Source organism: Ceratotherium simum, chromosome 16 (genome assembly GCF_057802395.1).
Source record: "Ceratotherium simum simum isolate JZ-2026a chromosome 16, ASM5780239v1, whole genome shotgun sequence".
In the NCBI taxonomy this organism is placed as follows: domain Eukaryota; kingdom Metazoa; phylum Chordata; class Mammalia; order Perissodactyla; family Rhinocerotidae; genus Ceratotherium; species Ceratotherium simum.
In genome coordinates, this window is record NC_141915.1 from 17,188,580 (window position 1) to 17,206,178 (window position 17,599).

Sequence of the window (17,599 nt, forward strand, 5' to 3'; positions counted from 1 at the left end):
GTGCTATTCTTCTTCCAGGAACATGCCCTCCTCATCCCTCTTTCCCAGGAGAAGGATGAAGGCTGGATACCCAGGTTGGAACATGACCCTCCCGTCTCACTGCCTAAGGAAGTAGCAGAAGGTGAGCCAGAAGCAGGAGCCACCTGGGCGGAAGGTCACTGGCCATCCCAGGCCATCCACAGTGCACCCTCATCTGTAGGGCCCGAGCCTCGCCTGCCAGGGTCATTAACTGGGAAGTGGAGGTTGCTTGGAAACAGCAGCCTGGCACTGGGGTGATCTCATAAAACAAATAGCAGAGATGCTAATTCTCTTCTCTGGTAAGGGATAATCAAATACCCGGAGACCAGCTGAAAATAAACTGCCTCCAGATGCCTGGCCACCCCGGCTCCACCCAGGCCCTCCCAAGCCTGCAGCCCCAGGGGCCTCAGACATCAGTGCGTGGTGCTGGGGAGGGAAGGTGAGTAGCAAATTCATGACCAGACCTGGAGCTGAGACCAGAACAGGTGACAGTAGGGTCCAAGTGATAAAGATAAACCAGGAGAGCCCTTCCACTCTGCTCTAGGCCACTCGCCCTCCTGCCCCCGGATTTGCTCTCTTCTGCTCTCCTGAGGGCTGAGGAGAGGCTGCCCCTCAAGCCAATCAGCTCAGGCTCCTGGAACCAGGCTGGAGTGATAACTGGGGTTCACCACCCTGAACGGGGGCAAGCACTTTGGGTCTGCCAGAACCAGAAGCATGGAGTTCCCCTACAACAAGGTCTTCTGGACTGCCTCTTCCTAATAATCATAATCATAATCATAATCGTAATAACAGTAATGATAGGGGCCGGCCCCGTGGCTAAGCGGTTGAGTGTGCGCGCTCCGCTACTGGCGGCCCGGGGTTCGGATCCTGGGTGCGCACCGACGCACCGCTTCTCCGGCCATGCTGAGGCCGCGTCCCACATACAGCAACTAGCAGGATGTGCAACTATGACATACAACTATCTACTGGGGCTTTGGAGAAAAAAAAAAAAAGGAGGAGGATTGGCAATAGATGTTAGCTCAGGGCCGGTCTTCCTCAGCAAAAAAAAGAGGAGGATTAGGATGGATGTTAGCTCAGGGCTGATCTTCCTCACACAAAAAAAATCCAGTAATGATAATGGCTAACTATTGAGTATTTACTATGTTCTGGGCCCTGTTCCAAGCACTTTTCAGGTATTAACTCACTTAGGCCTCAGAACAATCCAATGAGGTAAATACTATTATTATCCTCATTTTTACAGATGAGGAAGCTGCGTCACCGAGAGGTTGGGTAAATTGCCCAAAGTCACAGGTTTAGTTTAGGCAGAGCCAGGATTCAAACCCAGCTGTGACCTGGCTCTAGAGGCTGTGCTTGTCTCCACAACACTGCTGGTATCTCCAGACACAGACCTCAGGCCCTGCAACGTCTCCCTTAATGCCCTTCCCAGCTCTCCCTAGTCCCAGTGGTCAAGGTCATGACGTACCCATTCATTCATTCACTCATTCATTCATTCATTCACTCATTCATTCATTCATTCATTCAGGTATTGAGCACTGAGCTGCTTCTGGGGGTCTAATGATAAAGAAAATACAATCTGCCTTTCTGGAGCTTACGGCTTTGGGAAGTCAGGCAGTTATGGTGTTAACCGAAGGGACAAGCATAGGGGCTGTGTTTAAGGGGCTGGGAAGGCTTCTCTGAGGAGGTCACTTCTAAGCTAGGAACTGACCAGGAGAAGCCGGACACGATGGGGAAGGACCTCTCAGGCAGCTAGAGCCTCGAGTACAGAGAGATCAAGAGTGCCAGCAGTAGGACCTGAGAACAGAAAATTCAGGTCAGGGGGCACACAGGGTGAGGGGGGCAGCAGCCAGAGGCCAGGGGTGGACAGAGGCCAGCCTATGAAGTGTCTCCTAAGTCATCCGTCAGAGCCTGACCTTTATCCAGTGGGCAAAGGGGAGCCACTGAAGGGATTTAAGCAGGGGAGAAGCACGGTCTGGTCAGGAGTTTAGGTAACTCTCTCCTGCTGCTATGTAGAGGTGGAAGGCAGAAGGCGAACAGGCCTGGGGACCTGGAGGCAGGAGCCACTCATGAGGCCACAGCAACGGTTCAGGTGAGGGCGCCAGACGGGGTGGAGAGAAGCAGGTCGCTGTGAGCACTAAAGAAGTGGACCAGGGTGGGAGGGGATGTGGAGTGAGGGAGGGGATGGGGGAAGAGGAGGTGCCACGGATGAGTCCAAGGGAGTCATGGATGGATGAGGGATGGGATGGTAGCAGCACCCACCGAGACAGAGGCAGGAAGAAGAACAAAGAACTTCGGAGACAACGAGTTCAGTTTTGAACGCGCTGAGCTTGAGGCCCTAGAAGTATCCAAGCAAGAGTGTTCTCCAGTGTAAGACAAGCAGAGGCTGTCCACTCACCCAGCCCCACCATTGCAGGAGAGGAAAGACAGAGGCGCTGCTCCCTGCCCGCCACCATTCACACCCGAGAACAACAGCCACTGACTCTGCTCTCCTTCCTGCCTGCTGGGTTGGCAGAAGTTATGGCGGGGGAGCCCAGGGGAGAGCTGGGTGGGGGGTTCCCTGGGTCTGACCTGAGGGTCGTCCATGGGACACAGCCAGAGAGAGACACAGAGCTAGGGGAGAGGGTGTCACAGAAGCCCCAGCAAGTAGAAGACCGCTGTGAGCCTTTCCCAAAACGAAGTCTGCACTGCTTCCACCTCCTCCTCTCTTTTCCCTCCCTTGCAATGGTGGGTGGGCTGGGCTCTATGCTTTCCGCTCCAGGGTCCTCAGGAGAGGACTGTTAGCTGACACGGTCTCCCATCCGACTGCTTCACTTCAGAGGCAGCACTGAGGTGTGGTGAATGCCCGTCCCCCTGGCACATGCCCCTCTGTCAGCTGAGTAACAGGGGACCTGAAGCCCAGCAGGGGAGCCTTTGTTCCAGCCCTGGAGCCCCGAGTGGGTGAGAGAGAAAGAGTGCCCTGCCAGGAGCACTATGTATACAGCCTGTCTCCATCAACCCTAGAAGCACTCCAGGGCTTCACTGGGGGAGGCCGGGAGTTGAGGCAAGGGGACCCAGGTTCCCCATAAAGCAGAGGCCCAGACTTTCCTCCAGGACTCCGAAATGACCCAGGCCTTCAAGAAGGCTAGGAGGGCTGGGGCTGACCAGTCCTCTCCCAACACCAGCAGCTCCACTGAGGTCCTGGAAAAGGCCTCTCCCTCAACGGGAGACTCACCAGTTTCTGGAAGAGGTGGCCCATGGTGACCTGGCTGTCCCACTGCTGCACCTTGGGGCAGAGGTTGTCATAGAACTCCTTGTGGATCTCATAGATGTCCTGGATCTTGTAGAAGATAGTCTCGATCTGCTGGATGGTGAGCACGGGCTGGGAGGTGGTGGCTGTGGCCTTCAGGGGTTTCATGGGCTGGGAGAGAAGAGGAAGAAAGAGCAGAGGTAAGAGGCAAATAACCCAGAGTATCAGCAGGCCCAGGGCACTGAGTAGCCTCCCTGCTGCCCGACTTTTGCCTGACAAGGCCACTGAGGGCAGGGCACCTGGAGTGTGGTTTGTATCAAGCAGCTGCTGTCACAGGGCCCAACAAGCCAAGCGCTACTGAAAGGAGAGGGAACTTGATAGCTAGAGCCTGGCCCTGCAGCCCTGCCAGGCCCAAAGGGTGGTGCCAAGACACATTTCCTCCACACCCTGACCCCCAAGGGGCTCCTGGCCCCTGGGCAGTACCGGGTTTGCTTGTTGGTTTAACAGGATCCATGTCTTTCTTCCACAATGGCCTCATGCTCTGAGTCATAAGGTCCCTTGTCACACTTTGGTGGAAGGAAGCGTTGACTGGGAACTCAATCCCTTAGCTATTTCCTTCCAAGAAACAGAACACAATTCTAGGACTTGGGGGTAGAGTCTCGAAGAGACCCAAAACCAACCTCACCTGCACTGATATTTCAAGTCCCCATCACTTAGTACAGAGAGAGTGAGCAGGTGGCATACACGCCACTGCCCTCCCTCCTATACCCATGGCAGACATTGCTAAGCGATCACAATGATCTTTCTCATTGAGCCTGGTCATAGTCTTAGACTCTTTCTCAATGCCAAAGTTGACATGCACGATGAAACCTATCTGTCATCTCTGCTTGTCTACACTAAGATCTCCAGGGTCTGCAGGTGGAGAGGGTGAGGTGATGACAGTCACTGAGGACCATCCCCCAACACCTGCTGGGAGCTGAAGCCATCACCTTAATGCCCAACAGTAGGACTGTGGGAAAATGGGGCTTGGGTGCATTTTCTAAATCACCCACAATGAGTAAATCACGAAAAAAGCTATCAAAATTCATAGTTGAAACAAAAAAAAACTGATACTGAAAGAGAGAGAGCTCCTCCTTGGTTGGCCTTCCCTCAGCCTCAAAGTGCCCAAAGATGTCTAGACTGCCCAGACTTTGCTCCACGAGACAGGCTCTGGAAACCTGCCACACAGAGAGGGCACGGGAGCAGAGGGAATGTTGACCTGGAAGAGAGAAGCCTGAATCAAGCATGGCTGATGTTCTTCATCTAGCTGAAGGGCTGTGGGGAAAGAGGCCTTTGATTTGGTCTGGGTCACTCTGGAGACCCAGGAGCAGCAAGGAGAAGGTATGGGGGCAGGTGTGGACTCACTAGAGCTGTCCCCCACTGTCTCACTGGATCGGATAGTGAGCTTTCCAACAAGAGAAGCATTCTAGCAGAGAATGGGGGATTTGACGCTGGACTGGAGGTGACACCTACACTGAGGGAGATCAACGTTATCACTAGCTCACTCAGAGAGATGACCACCAGCTCGAGCCAACCACAGCAGCCAAACTCCCAGCCACGCTTCACCCCATCCTCCCATCTGCCTCACTCTGATGGTGGCAGAGCCCAATTGTGTCCACCAGAGGAAGTCCCCTCCACTCAAATACCCAGACTATGCTCCAACTTCTGGCTCCCTTGTCCTCCCAGCTCTGGAAAGTCCAGACACCATGATAAAGGCAGGAAAAAGCAGAAGCCCTCCTTCTGACCCTCTCAGCACTGGAAGCAACTAACCTTAATGTCCAGCCTTTTGCTAGGGAAGCAGGATGAGGTTGAACCTGGTGCAGGCCAGGCAGGGTGGGTTTGAGTCCCAACTCTGCCACTTAATAGCTGTGGGCAAGTCACTTAGCATCTCTGGGCCTCAGATGCCTCCTTTATAAAACTAGGATAATATTACTGTCTCAAGAACGCTGATAGGAAGATCAAAAACCATAATTTATATAAAATATCTAGTATGTGTCTAGCACATAGAAAGCAACCTATAAATGTTAGTTATTACCATTATTACTACTCACCCCAAATAGTGTACCAAGCGCCTAATGTGAGGCCAGCCCGGGGTATTCAGTGATTCACAATACACACCCAATCCCTGCTCCCATGGAGCCCCTCATCTAGTAGGGGAGACAGACAAACACACAATTACATATAAGTACAATGAAAGAAATAAGAAGGGGGCCTCCGAGACAGGGTGATAAGGACAGCTTCTCCAAGAAGGGAACATTCACCTTGAAATGCAAGCATGGGGGCAGAGGGGACAGTATTCCAGGCAGACTTCCTCAATGCCCGGTCCTGTGGCGGGAATTGGCTTGGCGAGAGAGAGGAGCTGGAAGAAAGCCAGGGAGCCTGAGTGCAGTGGGCAAGGGGAGGAGAGGGGCCTAGAGCAGGGCTGGAGGGGGGGCAGGCGCCAGATCCTGCAGGGGCAAGAGTGTGGCGTTGCAGCCCCTGCAATGACCTGGCTCTCCCTGGAGGGATTCAAGCAGGGGAGTGACGGGGGTCCAATTTTCTTTTCAGGAGATTATTTTTATGACTCACAATCTTTGCTCTGGAGAATGTTACCATCTATTTGGGTAAACTGGACCAACATAAATGAAATAATTTAGCGGACAAAGCAAGATAGGGTATTACCCAACTTGGACTGTAAATACCAACCAAGTGGTGCCAAGGTTGTGCTGGCACAGCTCAGAGGGCTTCACAGAGAAGGTGACAGGAACAGGGCCTTGAGGGTTGGGAAGATCTGAGCAGGTGGAGGGGTGGGGCCTGTGGAGGCATGCCAGGCAGGGAAACAGAAGGAACCAGGAGCCAGGAGAAAGGGAACACGGTTCTCCCAACCCCAGGTGGGCAGCCACACTCAGCTCCATGGCTCCTAACACTCCATGGAGGATACAGAGGTGGCCCTCAGGATCACTGTCATAGTTTATCCTTTTTACCTCTACCCAGGATCCAATGGATGGACAAGTCACCACAGAGTCCCAGAACCTCTAATCCCTGTCCCTGCCATGGTGGGACCCCCATTGAGGGGGATAAAGGACATATGGAGGGGACAGTCCTTAGAAGGCAAAGGGGTCAGCATTTCCCAGAAGCTGCTGGGAAAGCACTCATCTGCCGCCTACGCAAAGACAAGACAACGGCCCTGCTTCCTCCTAACGGCCCACCCTGTCCACAAAAGGGGAAGAGACTGCTCTCACCAGTGGCGGGTCACACGTACAGGGCCTGCCCTCGGGCGTCAGGCAGTTCTCAGGACAAGGTTGGGGACCTTTGGCCTCATCCCTGATTTCACTTGGGAGGAGGGAAAAGCGCAGGGTGTGTGCCCTTGGCTGGCCGGAGACCACTGAATGCAGTTACTTTTATCTGGTGAAGCCCCGAATAAAGGCCTTGAGTTGAGAGGGATGGACAGATGGCTGAAAGGCAAAGGCAGCCCAGCACTGAGCCGTGATCCAGCACTGCTCTTCTGCCAAAGGGCCAGCACACCATCCCTTCCTTCCTCCTCCCAGAATCCTGCTGCGGAGGGCAAGGGCGGCGGCTCTCCATTTTATCAGGGAGAAACTGATCCTTAGAGAGGATCCCTGAGTGACCTCAGAGTCAACCCTGGCTCTCAATTTCCCATGAAGTGCTTCTTAGGAAGATGGGCCAGGCGGGCTCTAACTCACAGTGGGACTTCACACAGCCATTTGTCTGCTCTGTCCTCCAGCAACTTGCCGTTGGAGACAGGGGAAAGAAATCTGCCCACTTCCTCCATCTCCTATCCCAGAAGGCCTGGAGGCTGCTAACGTATAACATTGGTTACTCCTCCTCCAGGAACCCAGGAAGGAAGGCGTCCTTAACCTATTTTACAGATAAGGAACCCAGAATGCGAGTCTAAGAGAGGAAGAGAGGAGGGCCAGTTGTGGCCCAGTGATGGGAGGTGCTGCAGGCCTGACGCAGTACCCGCAGTTCCCACAGTCGGGGAGATGCAGAATACGTGCATTTCGGGAGATGCAGAATTACATGCATTTGGTTTGTCTCCCTTCTTCCACCCCACCACCTCAGCTCAGGCTCCCAGACCCACTTCACTCGTAATCTGAGCCCATCAGGAACCTGGAGGGTTCTAGAAGATTACCAAATCTTGCCCCAGCCAGCAACCCAGGGGGCAGGAACAGAGGCTCCTGTGTGGCGTCCCTGTCTGTGCCTGTGTGTGTACACAGTCTTGGTACACACACCCAGCCATTTGCATATCAGGAAGTTTTAAGCTGAGAACAGTCAAACACGCTGGGAGCAGAGCTGTGGGAATGAGAATGGGGGTGGGGTGATGAGAAGGAGATCTGGGAGTGGGAGGGGGAGGGAGCAGAGGAGAGATTTTCTTCTCTGAGTCCCTTTGTCAGATCACCCCAAAAAGCAAGGGGCTTAGCTCTGCGATAGCTAGGAGGGAAGGGCCCCCAGCTCAAGGAGGAGATGAGGAGGGCTTGATTCCTGATCGCTAAGGCTGTGGCTGTGGAGGGTCCTGCCCCCTCTTCCTGGGGCCCTCCAGCCGCAGACGAGGCCTCCTAGCTAGTCCCCTGTCCCTCCCTCAGTCATGCCTCTGCTCAAGAAAGAACCAATCAGGGGCCTGGGATGAACAAGCTACGGGGAGAGGAAGCACTGGTCCTGGGTCACCTCAGGACTGGGGGCCCCAGCCTCACAGTTTTTGCCAGGCAAGGAGGGAGCAGCTTGACCTCTGAATCTGTTGTTATCTTTGCCCAGACAAACGGAAACTCAAATTAGGACCAATGACAGACAAGAATGCAAGTTGGAATCTAAGAGTGGCATGTGCCTCCCCTTCCTTCAGGGAAAGGGTGTGTCTGCAGAAACAAACAGGCCCTAACCTGCATTCTCTCCCTGCAGTGTGGAAGATAATCGTATCAGGTAACACTGAGGCTCTGTTCTAAGAGCATCACACACAAACTCACTTAGTCCTCACAACAACCCATGAAGAGAGCACTAATAGTAGCACACCTGGTTTGCAGGTGGCAACAATGAGGCACAAAGGTTCACGAATCTGCTGAAGGTCTAGAGCTAGTGAGCAGTCAAGCAGGGATTCAAAGCTGGGCAGTCTGGCTCCTTTCTTTGAACTCCTTTCAAATATGCCTCCTTCTAGTAATGATGACGACGCCCCCTTATTTTGGTACAGCACTTTATAGTTTATAAAGTGGATTTCACATGTCTCCGACTGGTTGTCTGCTTGTCCTTCCTTCAGCTAATATTTGAGTGCCTAAGTATCTGGCACTGTACTAGATCCCAAAGAGGATCACCTGATCTTCTCAACCCCATGAAGGAGAGAGAGAAGGTAACGGCATTATTCTCATCTTCAGAGGAGGAAACTGAGTTCAAGGAGGTTAAACCACTGGCTTGCCCAAAGCCAGTGGTTTTCAAATCCACAACGCATGTAAGAAATAACGTGACCCAGTACACACATATACATATACACACAACATACCAAAAGTTTCCTGAAACAGTACTGATTCTTACTATGTGTGATGCACACAAATATTTTCTTCCTCATTTGTTTTATTTATTTATTTTTTTTATTTTTATTTTATTTTTTTAAAGATTTTATTTATTTATTTTTTCCCCAAAGCCCCAGTAGATAGTTGTGTGTCATAGCTGCACATCCTTCTAGTTGCTGTATGTGGGACGCGGCCTCAGCATGGCCGGAGAAGCAGCGCGCCGGTGCGAGCCCGGGATCCGAACTCGGGTCGCCAGCAGTGGAGCGCGCTCACCCAACCACCAAGCCACGAGGCCGGCCCCTCATTTGTTTTAAAATGCTGGTGCAACCCACTATGCTGTTTTTATAACCCATTAATGGGTCAATATGCACAGTTTGAAAAACAATATGTCTACTATTAATGGCAGAGTCAAGTCTTACCTTAGTTCTGGCCCCACACTGGAGTCCTTATCTACCTGCCACACTGTCCCTCACTTGAAAAACATCCCTGTGTATACCAATAAACTCCTGGAGAGATCTACCACAAACTCAGCCCAGTGTATTGTAAAGTATCTGCAGGTTTCAATAGTTTTTCCTTGGGTAATAAATGCCAAGTGCCATGGGACACTGGGTGACAACATCTCACACCACGGCAAGTACATAAATGTGTATCTTACAATCCTTATAAGAATGAGTTTCTACTGATCACATCTACATTTCTTATTCCTCCTTTTTCTGATATTATCTTATGTCTAACACTGCAAACCCCCAGGAGAAAGAACTTCACATGCCACAATCGCTCTGCATAATATTCAGATGCATCTAATAAGCACTTTCTTCAAAGGCAAAAACATCTTACATCTGTGTAGTACTTTCACCGCTGGAAAACATTTTAACAGTCCCCTCCCAGTCTGAGTCTCACAACAATGCCTCCATCTTGGAGAGGAAACCAAGGCACCTTCAGAAGGCTGCGGTTGTCTAATGCCTCAGAGCTATGGTGCTTCTCAGAAAGACACAGATAGCCCTTCACCCAGTTCCTCCCACAGGGCCTCAGGATGGCACGAACGGTTCACTGTTCAGGGAGAAGGAAGGACTGGGACCAGGAAGAACGACAAAGAGGTCTCAACTCGATTGACTGGCAGAGACTGCCCACAGTGTGGAGGTGAGGCTAGGCCTCCACCTGGACAGAGCACTGTGATCGATTAGTAATGCCTGTGCCACCGTGGCCATGGGCAATGGGGGTGTTTGCTATCCCCAGCCTGGTTATCCTCCCTCTCTTGCCTTTCCCAGGGCAGGTAATGGAGGGTCAGGGCTGAGAGGCACAGGTCCTTTCTGGAAATGACTCCAGCTGCCCAATGCTAAGCTGTAAGCAGAGCAGTACCACTGACTGCCCAGAGGGAAAGACTGTTCCAGGTTCTCCTTCCTCTCCAACTCCAAAAGCAATTTTAGAGCATGACACTGTCCGACAGGGAGATCAGAAGGCCCCAGGGCATATACTCACCAGCAGCAGGGCTTCCAGCTGGTTAATGTAGATCTCTTCGCTGGCCAGGAACCCCGAGAGAACCAGCTTCCTCATCTCCAGGCCCTTTCCTGCTTCCACCTGTACGAAGGCAAATGAAAAGCCAACAGCTGATGAGAAAGGAGCCAAAGTCCTGAGTGGCCTGTCTTCTTGCCTTTTTCTCTTCTTTAACTAACACTTTCATAGGGGATAAAAGCCAAATGTACTTATTAAAGAAAATCTGGAAAATACAGAAATATCAAAGGAAAAACAATCACCCATATCCCACAGCTAACGTCTTGCTTCGTTTCTCTCCCATCCTTTTCCCCACATTTTCTTATTTGACATCCATCCATCCATCCATCAACTCAAGCTTGTAACAGTGAGCAAGATAACAAAGGACCTGGCCTCATGTGTAGGGGGCAGTTTAGTGGGGGAGACAGACAGTTAAGAAGGGAAATCAGAGTCAAGACTGGGGCAGGGCCTGGTCACATGGAGGCATAGGAGGGAGGAAGAGGGTCAGAGTCAGAAGACAGGCAATGTGACCCCAGTAGGGAGGGGGGGATTTACTGCAAGATTGGAAGATGCTACACTGCTAGCTTTGAAGACAAGAGTATGGGGCCATGATCCAAGGAATACAGGGGGCCTCTCGGAGCTGGAAAAAGCATGGAAACGGATTCTCTCCCTTAGAGATTCCAGAAGGAATGCAGCCTTGTTGACTCTTTTAGACTTGTGTGTCAGAGAATAAATTTGTGTTGTTTTAAGCCACTAAATGTGTGGTAACTTGTTTCAGCAGCAACAGGAAACCAGTATGGACGCCAAGCTTCAGGGAAGGACAACAGTCATTTATTGATGCCTTCACAAGTACCAGGCGCTGTTCTAAGTGCTTTCCATGGATTAACTCACTGGAATCCCACAATCTGGAAGGTGTTGCCATCATCCCCCTGAGGGAGAGAGTGGAAACTGCCAGCTGCCTGGAGCTATCGGCACTGCAGGCAGGCATCACACCCTCTGAGGAATAAGATCAGAGCTTGGAGCAGGGCCTGCGGCCCCGGCTCCCCAAGGTTGAGGGTCTGAGGTCAGAACTGAGGCGGCCTCCCTGTACATCACACAAACCCTGCTGCTTCCCAAGCCTGGCAAATGGGAACTCGCCCTCCATGTTGGGGGCCAGCGGTCCCCTACTGCGCCCCACTCCCGTTCTGTTCCCTGCCAACCAAGGATTTGCCTGAGGGCCTAGCAAACATCCTCTAAAGGAAGTTACTTGGGGTACATTGTGAGCTTAACTGTAGAGCTGGTTGGACTAAGAGCGGAGTAAAGACCTGGTGATTTGCAGCCCCTGCCAAGCCTTCATCCACCTTGGCATGAGCACAGACCCTGTGACAGCCCACTTCAGCAAGCCCTCTCCTAAGAGTTTCCCAAGACCCTCTCCTAAGAGTCCAGTCTTGAAAGAGCTCCCCAAAAGGCAACAGTCACCCACCAAGAGTCCTCACTCTGGGCCACATTCACTTGAAGTTTTGGCTGGCATAGGGGTGGAGGTGACAGAGAGCTTAAGGATGTGAAATTAAATTGCATGCCTTTTACCAACAGGAGGCCTGTTGCTCAGCTACCACCAAAAACCTCTTCCATCTTTTCTTTGCTTCTCTCAGACCCCACATGTTCCTGGTTTAGAATTATCTGGAAATTCACAGTTGTTTCTTCAACCGTGGGAGGCTCTTCTTGTCTCATAAAACACCAGGCTCAGCATTCATCCATTCCCCACTATGTGCCAGACACTGGGAATACACTGAGGGAGACAGCCTCTGCCTCCAAAGAGCCCTCCAGAGGTGGTGCCACATGCCCAGAATCCCCGGGTGAGTTCTCTAAAGAGTTCACGGTCCCCAATGCCCATGCCATGCTGCTTGCCAGTCCCCCGGCACAGGGGAGCCGCCTTCTGAGTGACACAGTCCCCACTTCCTTCCCAAGCGGAGCTTATGAAATGCAGACACGGTGGGCTTGTCTGTCCCCAGCATTTTACACAATCTGCTAGGCTGAAAGTCTGTCAGCTTCAGGCCCCCAAATCCAAGAGGTCAAGTCAATCTGGTAGGGATAATATCTACAAGGAAGGCTTAGCCAGCCCTGGCCTGGTCTTCTACAGAGTTTAGAGGTTACGTAGAGCCTCCAAAGGTTTGGTTCTAGGCCAAGACACGATCTGTCCAGGAGCCTTGACCTCCCCGAAGACAACAGTGAGGACTGAACAGGCAGGGCCACCTGTGATTCAGAGCCTTAGGCCACATGCAGCATTCAGCCCATGGGCCACACCAGTTTGCAAGGAGCACCCAGCCGGATCTGCTGAGAGTAGATCCACTGGGTCGAGGGGCTGTGCCCATGCCAAGCATCAGCCTCAAGGCAGCTGGCCCCTCTCCGAGCTGAGACAACGCAGGCACATCCAGCATTCTCTCATCTCCTTAGCTCCAGGCACCGGGGAGGCCTCTTTCAGCTATTTCCTGACCAGAATTTACAGCAGCGAGGACAGGGGCAACTGCTGAGGGATGAAGCTGAAGTTCCAGCTCCCGCTCTCCTCAAGGGTGGATCCCCGTATTCCAGGATCCCTGCTGAATGAAGCTTCAGGCAGGTCCAGCAGTGTTTCCAAACTTCACTTGCTCAGACGCTACCCTTGCAGCTTTGTCACACTTATACACCACTGCACTATTACTTACTTAACGTGGTTCTTAACAACGGACTTCTTAAAAGCACAGCCTTCTCCCAAGCATTACACTTGAAATCATAAGATGTGCAAATCGTATTTTTTCCAGTATACATTAAAATATATACATAACTGTTCAAGTGCAAAATATATACCAGGTGCAACCTAAAATCACCTCTCAAATCATCACATATGTGGCCTGCACTTCGGGAAACACCCAAGTGGGGGACGTGGGCATGGGCATTACCTCCCATGGAGGGAGAAGAGACCTGGGCACGCGAAACAGAAATATAGGCATTTCAGATGATCCATTAAAAACTGGCACAGAATAACACTTGAAAGGTTAATCTGCGTTACAAAGGGATTTTATTCCTGACAAATGAGTTCCTTTAAATAGCAGCTTTTATATAGCAAGGCCTCCATCAGCCCCGTGTACCTTTGGATAGGATTGTATGAAAGATTTTTGGAAAGAATACAACACTTTACAGATGGGAGGTGATGTTGCTATCAGTATTCGAATTATTATTAGTTTATAGATCATTAACTCCTCAAAGGGAAGTCTGCATGGAAGGACACAGCAAGCTCCAGCCCCAGCTCTGGAGAAAACCACTGCCATCTTCACATCTGTCCCCCAAGAAGGTGCAGCATCTCAGAAATTACACTGAAAACAGGACTGATTTGTAGGACCGGCATTTGGACACATGCTGAGGGACACCACTACTGTTTAAAGTAAGTACTCCTGAAGTAAAGTAATAGCAAAGACAGAACTGTCTTGGATTCCTACCAGCTGCCGAGAAGAGTCCACCGTGCAAGACTGTACCAAGACCGTCTGCGGCCCAGGACAGGAGCGCACCCTCCAGAGATACCCCTTGACCACACACATGCACACACATGCACCCAGTCCAGCCCTGACTCAGTGAGAAGTACTCTCTCCTCCTCTAAGTTTAGTACCCTTTTATCAAAATTCTTCTCACGGCCCTGACTGCTTTCTCACTATATTCCTATTATCTGTGTACTTGCCCCCTGGCCCTGAACTGTGTCTCCTCCCCAGTGGCAGGCAGAGTGCTTTGAGTAGAATACAACCTGACAGTGTTTGTTGAATGAATCAATGAGCTTTCTTCCCAGCTCTCTGCAGCCACTCTGCTTGTCTTCTCCCTCTATAGATGGCCAAGCCTGGTAGAGGAGGAGGGCATCCTAAAGGTGTTCGGGATGAGACAGGGGGCCTGGAATTCCCCAACACTCAGGAAAGGCCCCTTCCCCCATGCTGGAGACAAGTAAAGGAACATTGAGGCAGCAAGGTAGAGGGGAACACTGCATGCAGGCGCTCACAGGGATCTGGGAGAAGGGGCATTTTTAGGTGTGATGTGAGCCCAGGACCCCTGGACATCCATGTGCTGCCTCCTTAGAACATCTCTGAGATGGAACAAGGCCGGGTACAGGTACACCCTTTGCAGGCCCCATCAAGCCTCACTGATTCCACAGATTCACTGGGCACCAGCCACACACCAAGTACCACGCAGCATTCAGCAATGAATACAACATGCCCTTGCCCTCGAGGAGAATAGGATGTACTAGAGGACGCAGATGCCTAGAGTTCCCAGCAAAATGAAACATGGGCTAAGACCAAGGTATAAGCCAGAGCCCAGAATAAGGTTAGACCCACAAGGCAGCATATGAGCAGGACCCCATCTGTGCTGGGGAGGGTTTCTCAGAGAAGATCCACATACCTCCCATCTCACACACTACTAAGCTCCTAGCCGGTGCTCTTGGTTCATAACCAGACTTTTTCCCTTTCTGTTCCTGGTGGGGAGGCTGGTCACACCCTAAGTGCAGGGGACTTCGTGGGCCCATTGAGAGACCTGACTTACCCCCAGTGCTCCGAGCTAGCACCAGATGAGAGAACCAGGAGTGGGACACCAGCCATTGCCAGCCTTCCATTACAGCTCCTCTCTTCACACCCTGGCCTACGGCTACTGCTCCACCCAGACTCCACATATCAGCCCTCTACCGTGGGTCTGTGGTCTATTTTTACCTCCTTTAAAATCTCCTTCTCAGAACAGCACTGTAATGTGGGCGAGGCAGGGTTGTGATCCCTATCTTAGGGAGGGACAAAGAGGCCCAGAGAGGCTCAGTGACAGCCTCCCACCCACAGCAATGCTCTGTGCACCACGCCCTCTGGGGTGCAGTGTTGCCTGGGCAGACAGGCCCGGGGTCCCCAGATGGGTGCTCTCTGCTCTCTGTTAGGCAGCTTGGCTTGCAGTCTGCAAACTCCCTGCCATAACTTCTCACCAGCCCTCCCTTCTAGCCACAGAGCAGAAAGGAGATGAGCAAGCGGCTGAGGTTAGAGCCCTTAGAAAGGAAGACTGGTGTGGTGTGTCCTGCCTCAGGCAGCGCTGGTGTGGTTTCAAGGGGGAGCCCTGCCCCTGGGGAGAAGAGAAGGGAAGGGGATTGATATAACTGCTCCCCTCCGGCTCTGCTTTCAAGGCAACTTCTATGACAAGACAGGGGCTGAGAATGCCCACAGCCCCAGAGTGGGTGGGCTGGGGTCCAGCAGATGCTTCCTGCCTATGCCCACCTTGGGAACAGTGCCTACCCACCTGGCTCCTGCCTCAAAGCCAGCTGTTACCTCCCCATCTTCAGCTGATCCAATTCTTTTCCTTCAAGGAAGCTCAGTGACCTCTGGCTCTCGAGCTCTCCAGATGCTCTCTTGCCCTAGATTGCCCAGATGCACCAAGTCTCCTTGCTCGCAAGAGTGGCCCCCATGGCCTGAACTTTATAAGTGCACTTATCCTACGGTTGCCATGGAAATGACAAATTATGGCCTCCTGGTTTCAAGTCACCCAGCTCCTCTGGGGCAGTAGGCTCACACCACTGACGTGCCCCCCAGGTGACTCATGTCACTACCAGAGAAAGCCCCCAGCACAGCTGGCCTGGGGAAAGCCAGCAGCCACTCCCCCTGAGGACAACTGGTCCAGGGGGAGGAGGCAGGCACTGCCCCTCTCCCGTAGAACAGCTGCCTGGGAGCACAGCCCCTCGCGTCCCCTCACAGGCGTGTGCCAGCCCCTCTCAGTCTGAGTGAGGTGCTTCCACTCAGCCATGACGTTTGCGTACAAATCAGCCATTTCTGCCAGCACACAGGTTCGGCAGTGGAGAGCTGCTAGCCCTGCCCCCTCCCCCGACAAGCATCCAGGGCGTGTCACATTCCCACCTTCACAGCCACCAAGAAGGGGGACCCTGAGCCGGGGCTGGTCGGAGTTCCCAGCTCGCACTCCTCCAGAAGAAACACATCTTCATCCTCCAGAACCTTGTCCAAAAAGCCTATTGCCTCCTCTTCCTCTTCCATGGCAGCCGGAGCCGCGGAGGGCAAACAGGAAGCAGGGTCCACGCAGCAGCAGCAGCAGCAGCAGCAGCAGCAGCAGCAGCAGCAACAGCAACAGCAGCCGTTGCCGCCGCCGCCCGGGAGGGAGGCAGGCAGGCAGGGAGGGGAAGAGTGTGCAGAGCAGGCCTAAACCAGCATGCCGGCCTCCCCGGAGTCAGTCCTGGCACCTGGCCACCGGCTCCCGATGAAAGGCTCCATTATGAACCTTTTCCTGCCGCCGCTTCCCAGCCCTCCTGAGCGCCGGGGCTGCGGGCCCGCCTCGCGCGCGTCCCCGCCCTGAGAAAGGGGAAGCGGGTCCTCCCGGGCAGCCCCGCCGGCCTCAGCCGCCTCTCGGCGGGGGCTCCGCCGCCGCCTCCTCCGCCTCCGCCGCGATTTCAGGGCTGTCACTGGAGAGCGGGCGCCGGCCGAGCAGAAGGAGGCGCCCCTGCGCGGCCGCCGCGGCCCTTCCTGCCGTGCGCGCTGGCCCGGCGGGCGCAGGCGGGGCCCGCGCTCCCTCGGCCGCCGCTCCCGAGCTGGGCCGGGCGCCCCACCGCCGCTGGCCCACAAATCCCGCCCTTTCTGGACTCCGAGCTTCGCGTTTGCTATTAATACACAGGAAATGCAGGACTTGACTTGTGAGGTGGAGCCGTTCCCCCTCTGTGGTCACCGGGCCAGCCGGCTGGCGGAGGCTTCTGGAGCGCGGAGGCGGGGCGAGGAGGCCGCAGACGGGCCGGGCGCAGGGGGAGGTCTGCTTCCCAGAGACAGGCTTTATTTACGGCCCCTCACCGGAGCCAGGCGGGCAGGCAGGGGGAGGAGCGAGGAGCAGCTGCCCGCACAGCCTCGCAGAGGACGCGGGGCAACCTCAGTGTCACCTTGGGTCCCCTTCTCATCTCTGCCTCAGGATCTGACACCTTGGCGGAGGGGAGGCCAAGGACTGGTGAGAAACCATAGTTTCCATCCCTACCATGGTTGAGGGAACAAGGCTTTGTGCACAAGAGGCCTGACCTGCCTCACCACGACAGAAGCACCACTGCCAGCCAGGGTCTGCAAAGGGGCCACCTCCCACGCCGGAGATGCCACACCTCTTACTCACAGATGCTGCTGAGATTAGCAATACCACCTCCTTGGGGCTCTTCTCCCTCAAGAGGGGCCTCGCCCAATAGAGCCAGTCCCACAGGGTACACATAACCCAAGACAGGGCACATCGCCAGCCCTGCCCACCTCAGCCTGCTTCCCTTGGCTTCTTCAAGGTTACAGAAGCTAAATCCCTCCAGAGGGTGAAGTGCACCTTCTGGTGCCCCAGCCCC

The 17,599-nt window shown here is 53.4% G+C and overlaps 1 protein-coding gene across 3 annotated transcripts in view; it reads right to left on the minus strand.

Moving 5' to 3' along the window:
• ABR (ABR activator of RhoGEF and GTPase) overlaps positions 1-17,599 on the minus strand; it is a 180,184-nt gene that overhangs the window by 64,418 nt on the left and 98,167 nt on the right. For 2 of the 3 annotated variants that reach the window (XM_014789724.2, XM_004433336.3), the window contains exons 3-4: positions 10,255-10,353; positions 3,227-3,412 (exon numbers count right to left, since the gene is read on the minus strand). In XM_014789724.2, coding sequence (XP_014645210.2) covers positions 3,227-3,412; positions 10,255-10,353 — 285 coding nt within the window. Of the gene's footprint in view, positions 1-3,226; positions 3,413-10,254; positions 10,354-16,142; positions 16,773-17,599 lie in introns of those variants that run through there. The other variant, XM_004433337.3, reaches the window with a different exon arrangement.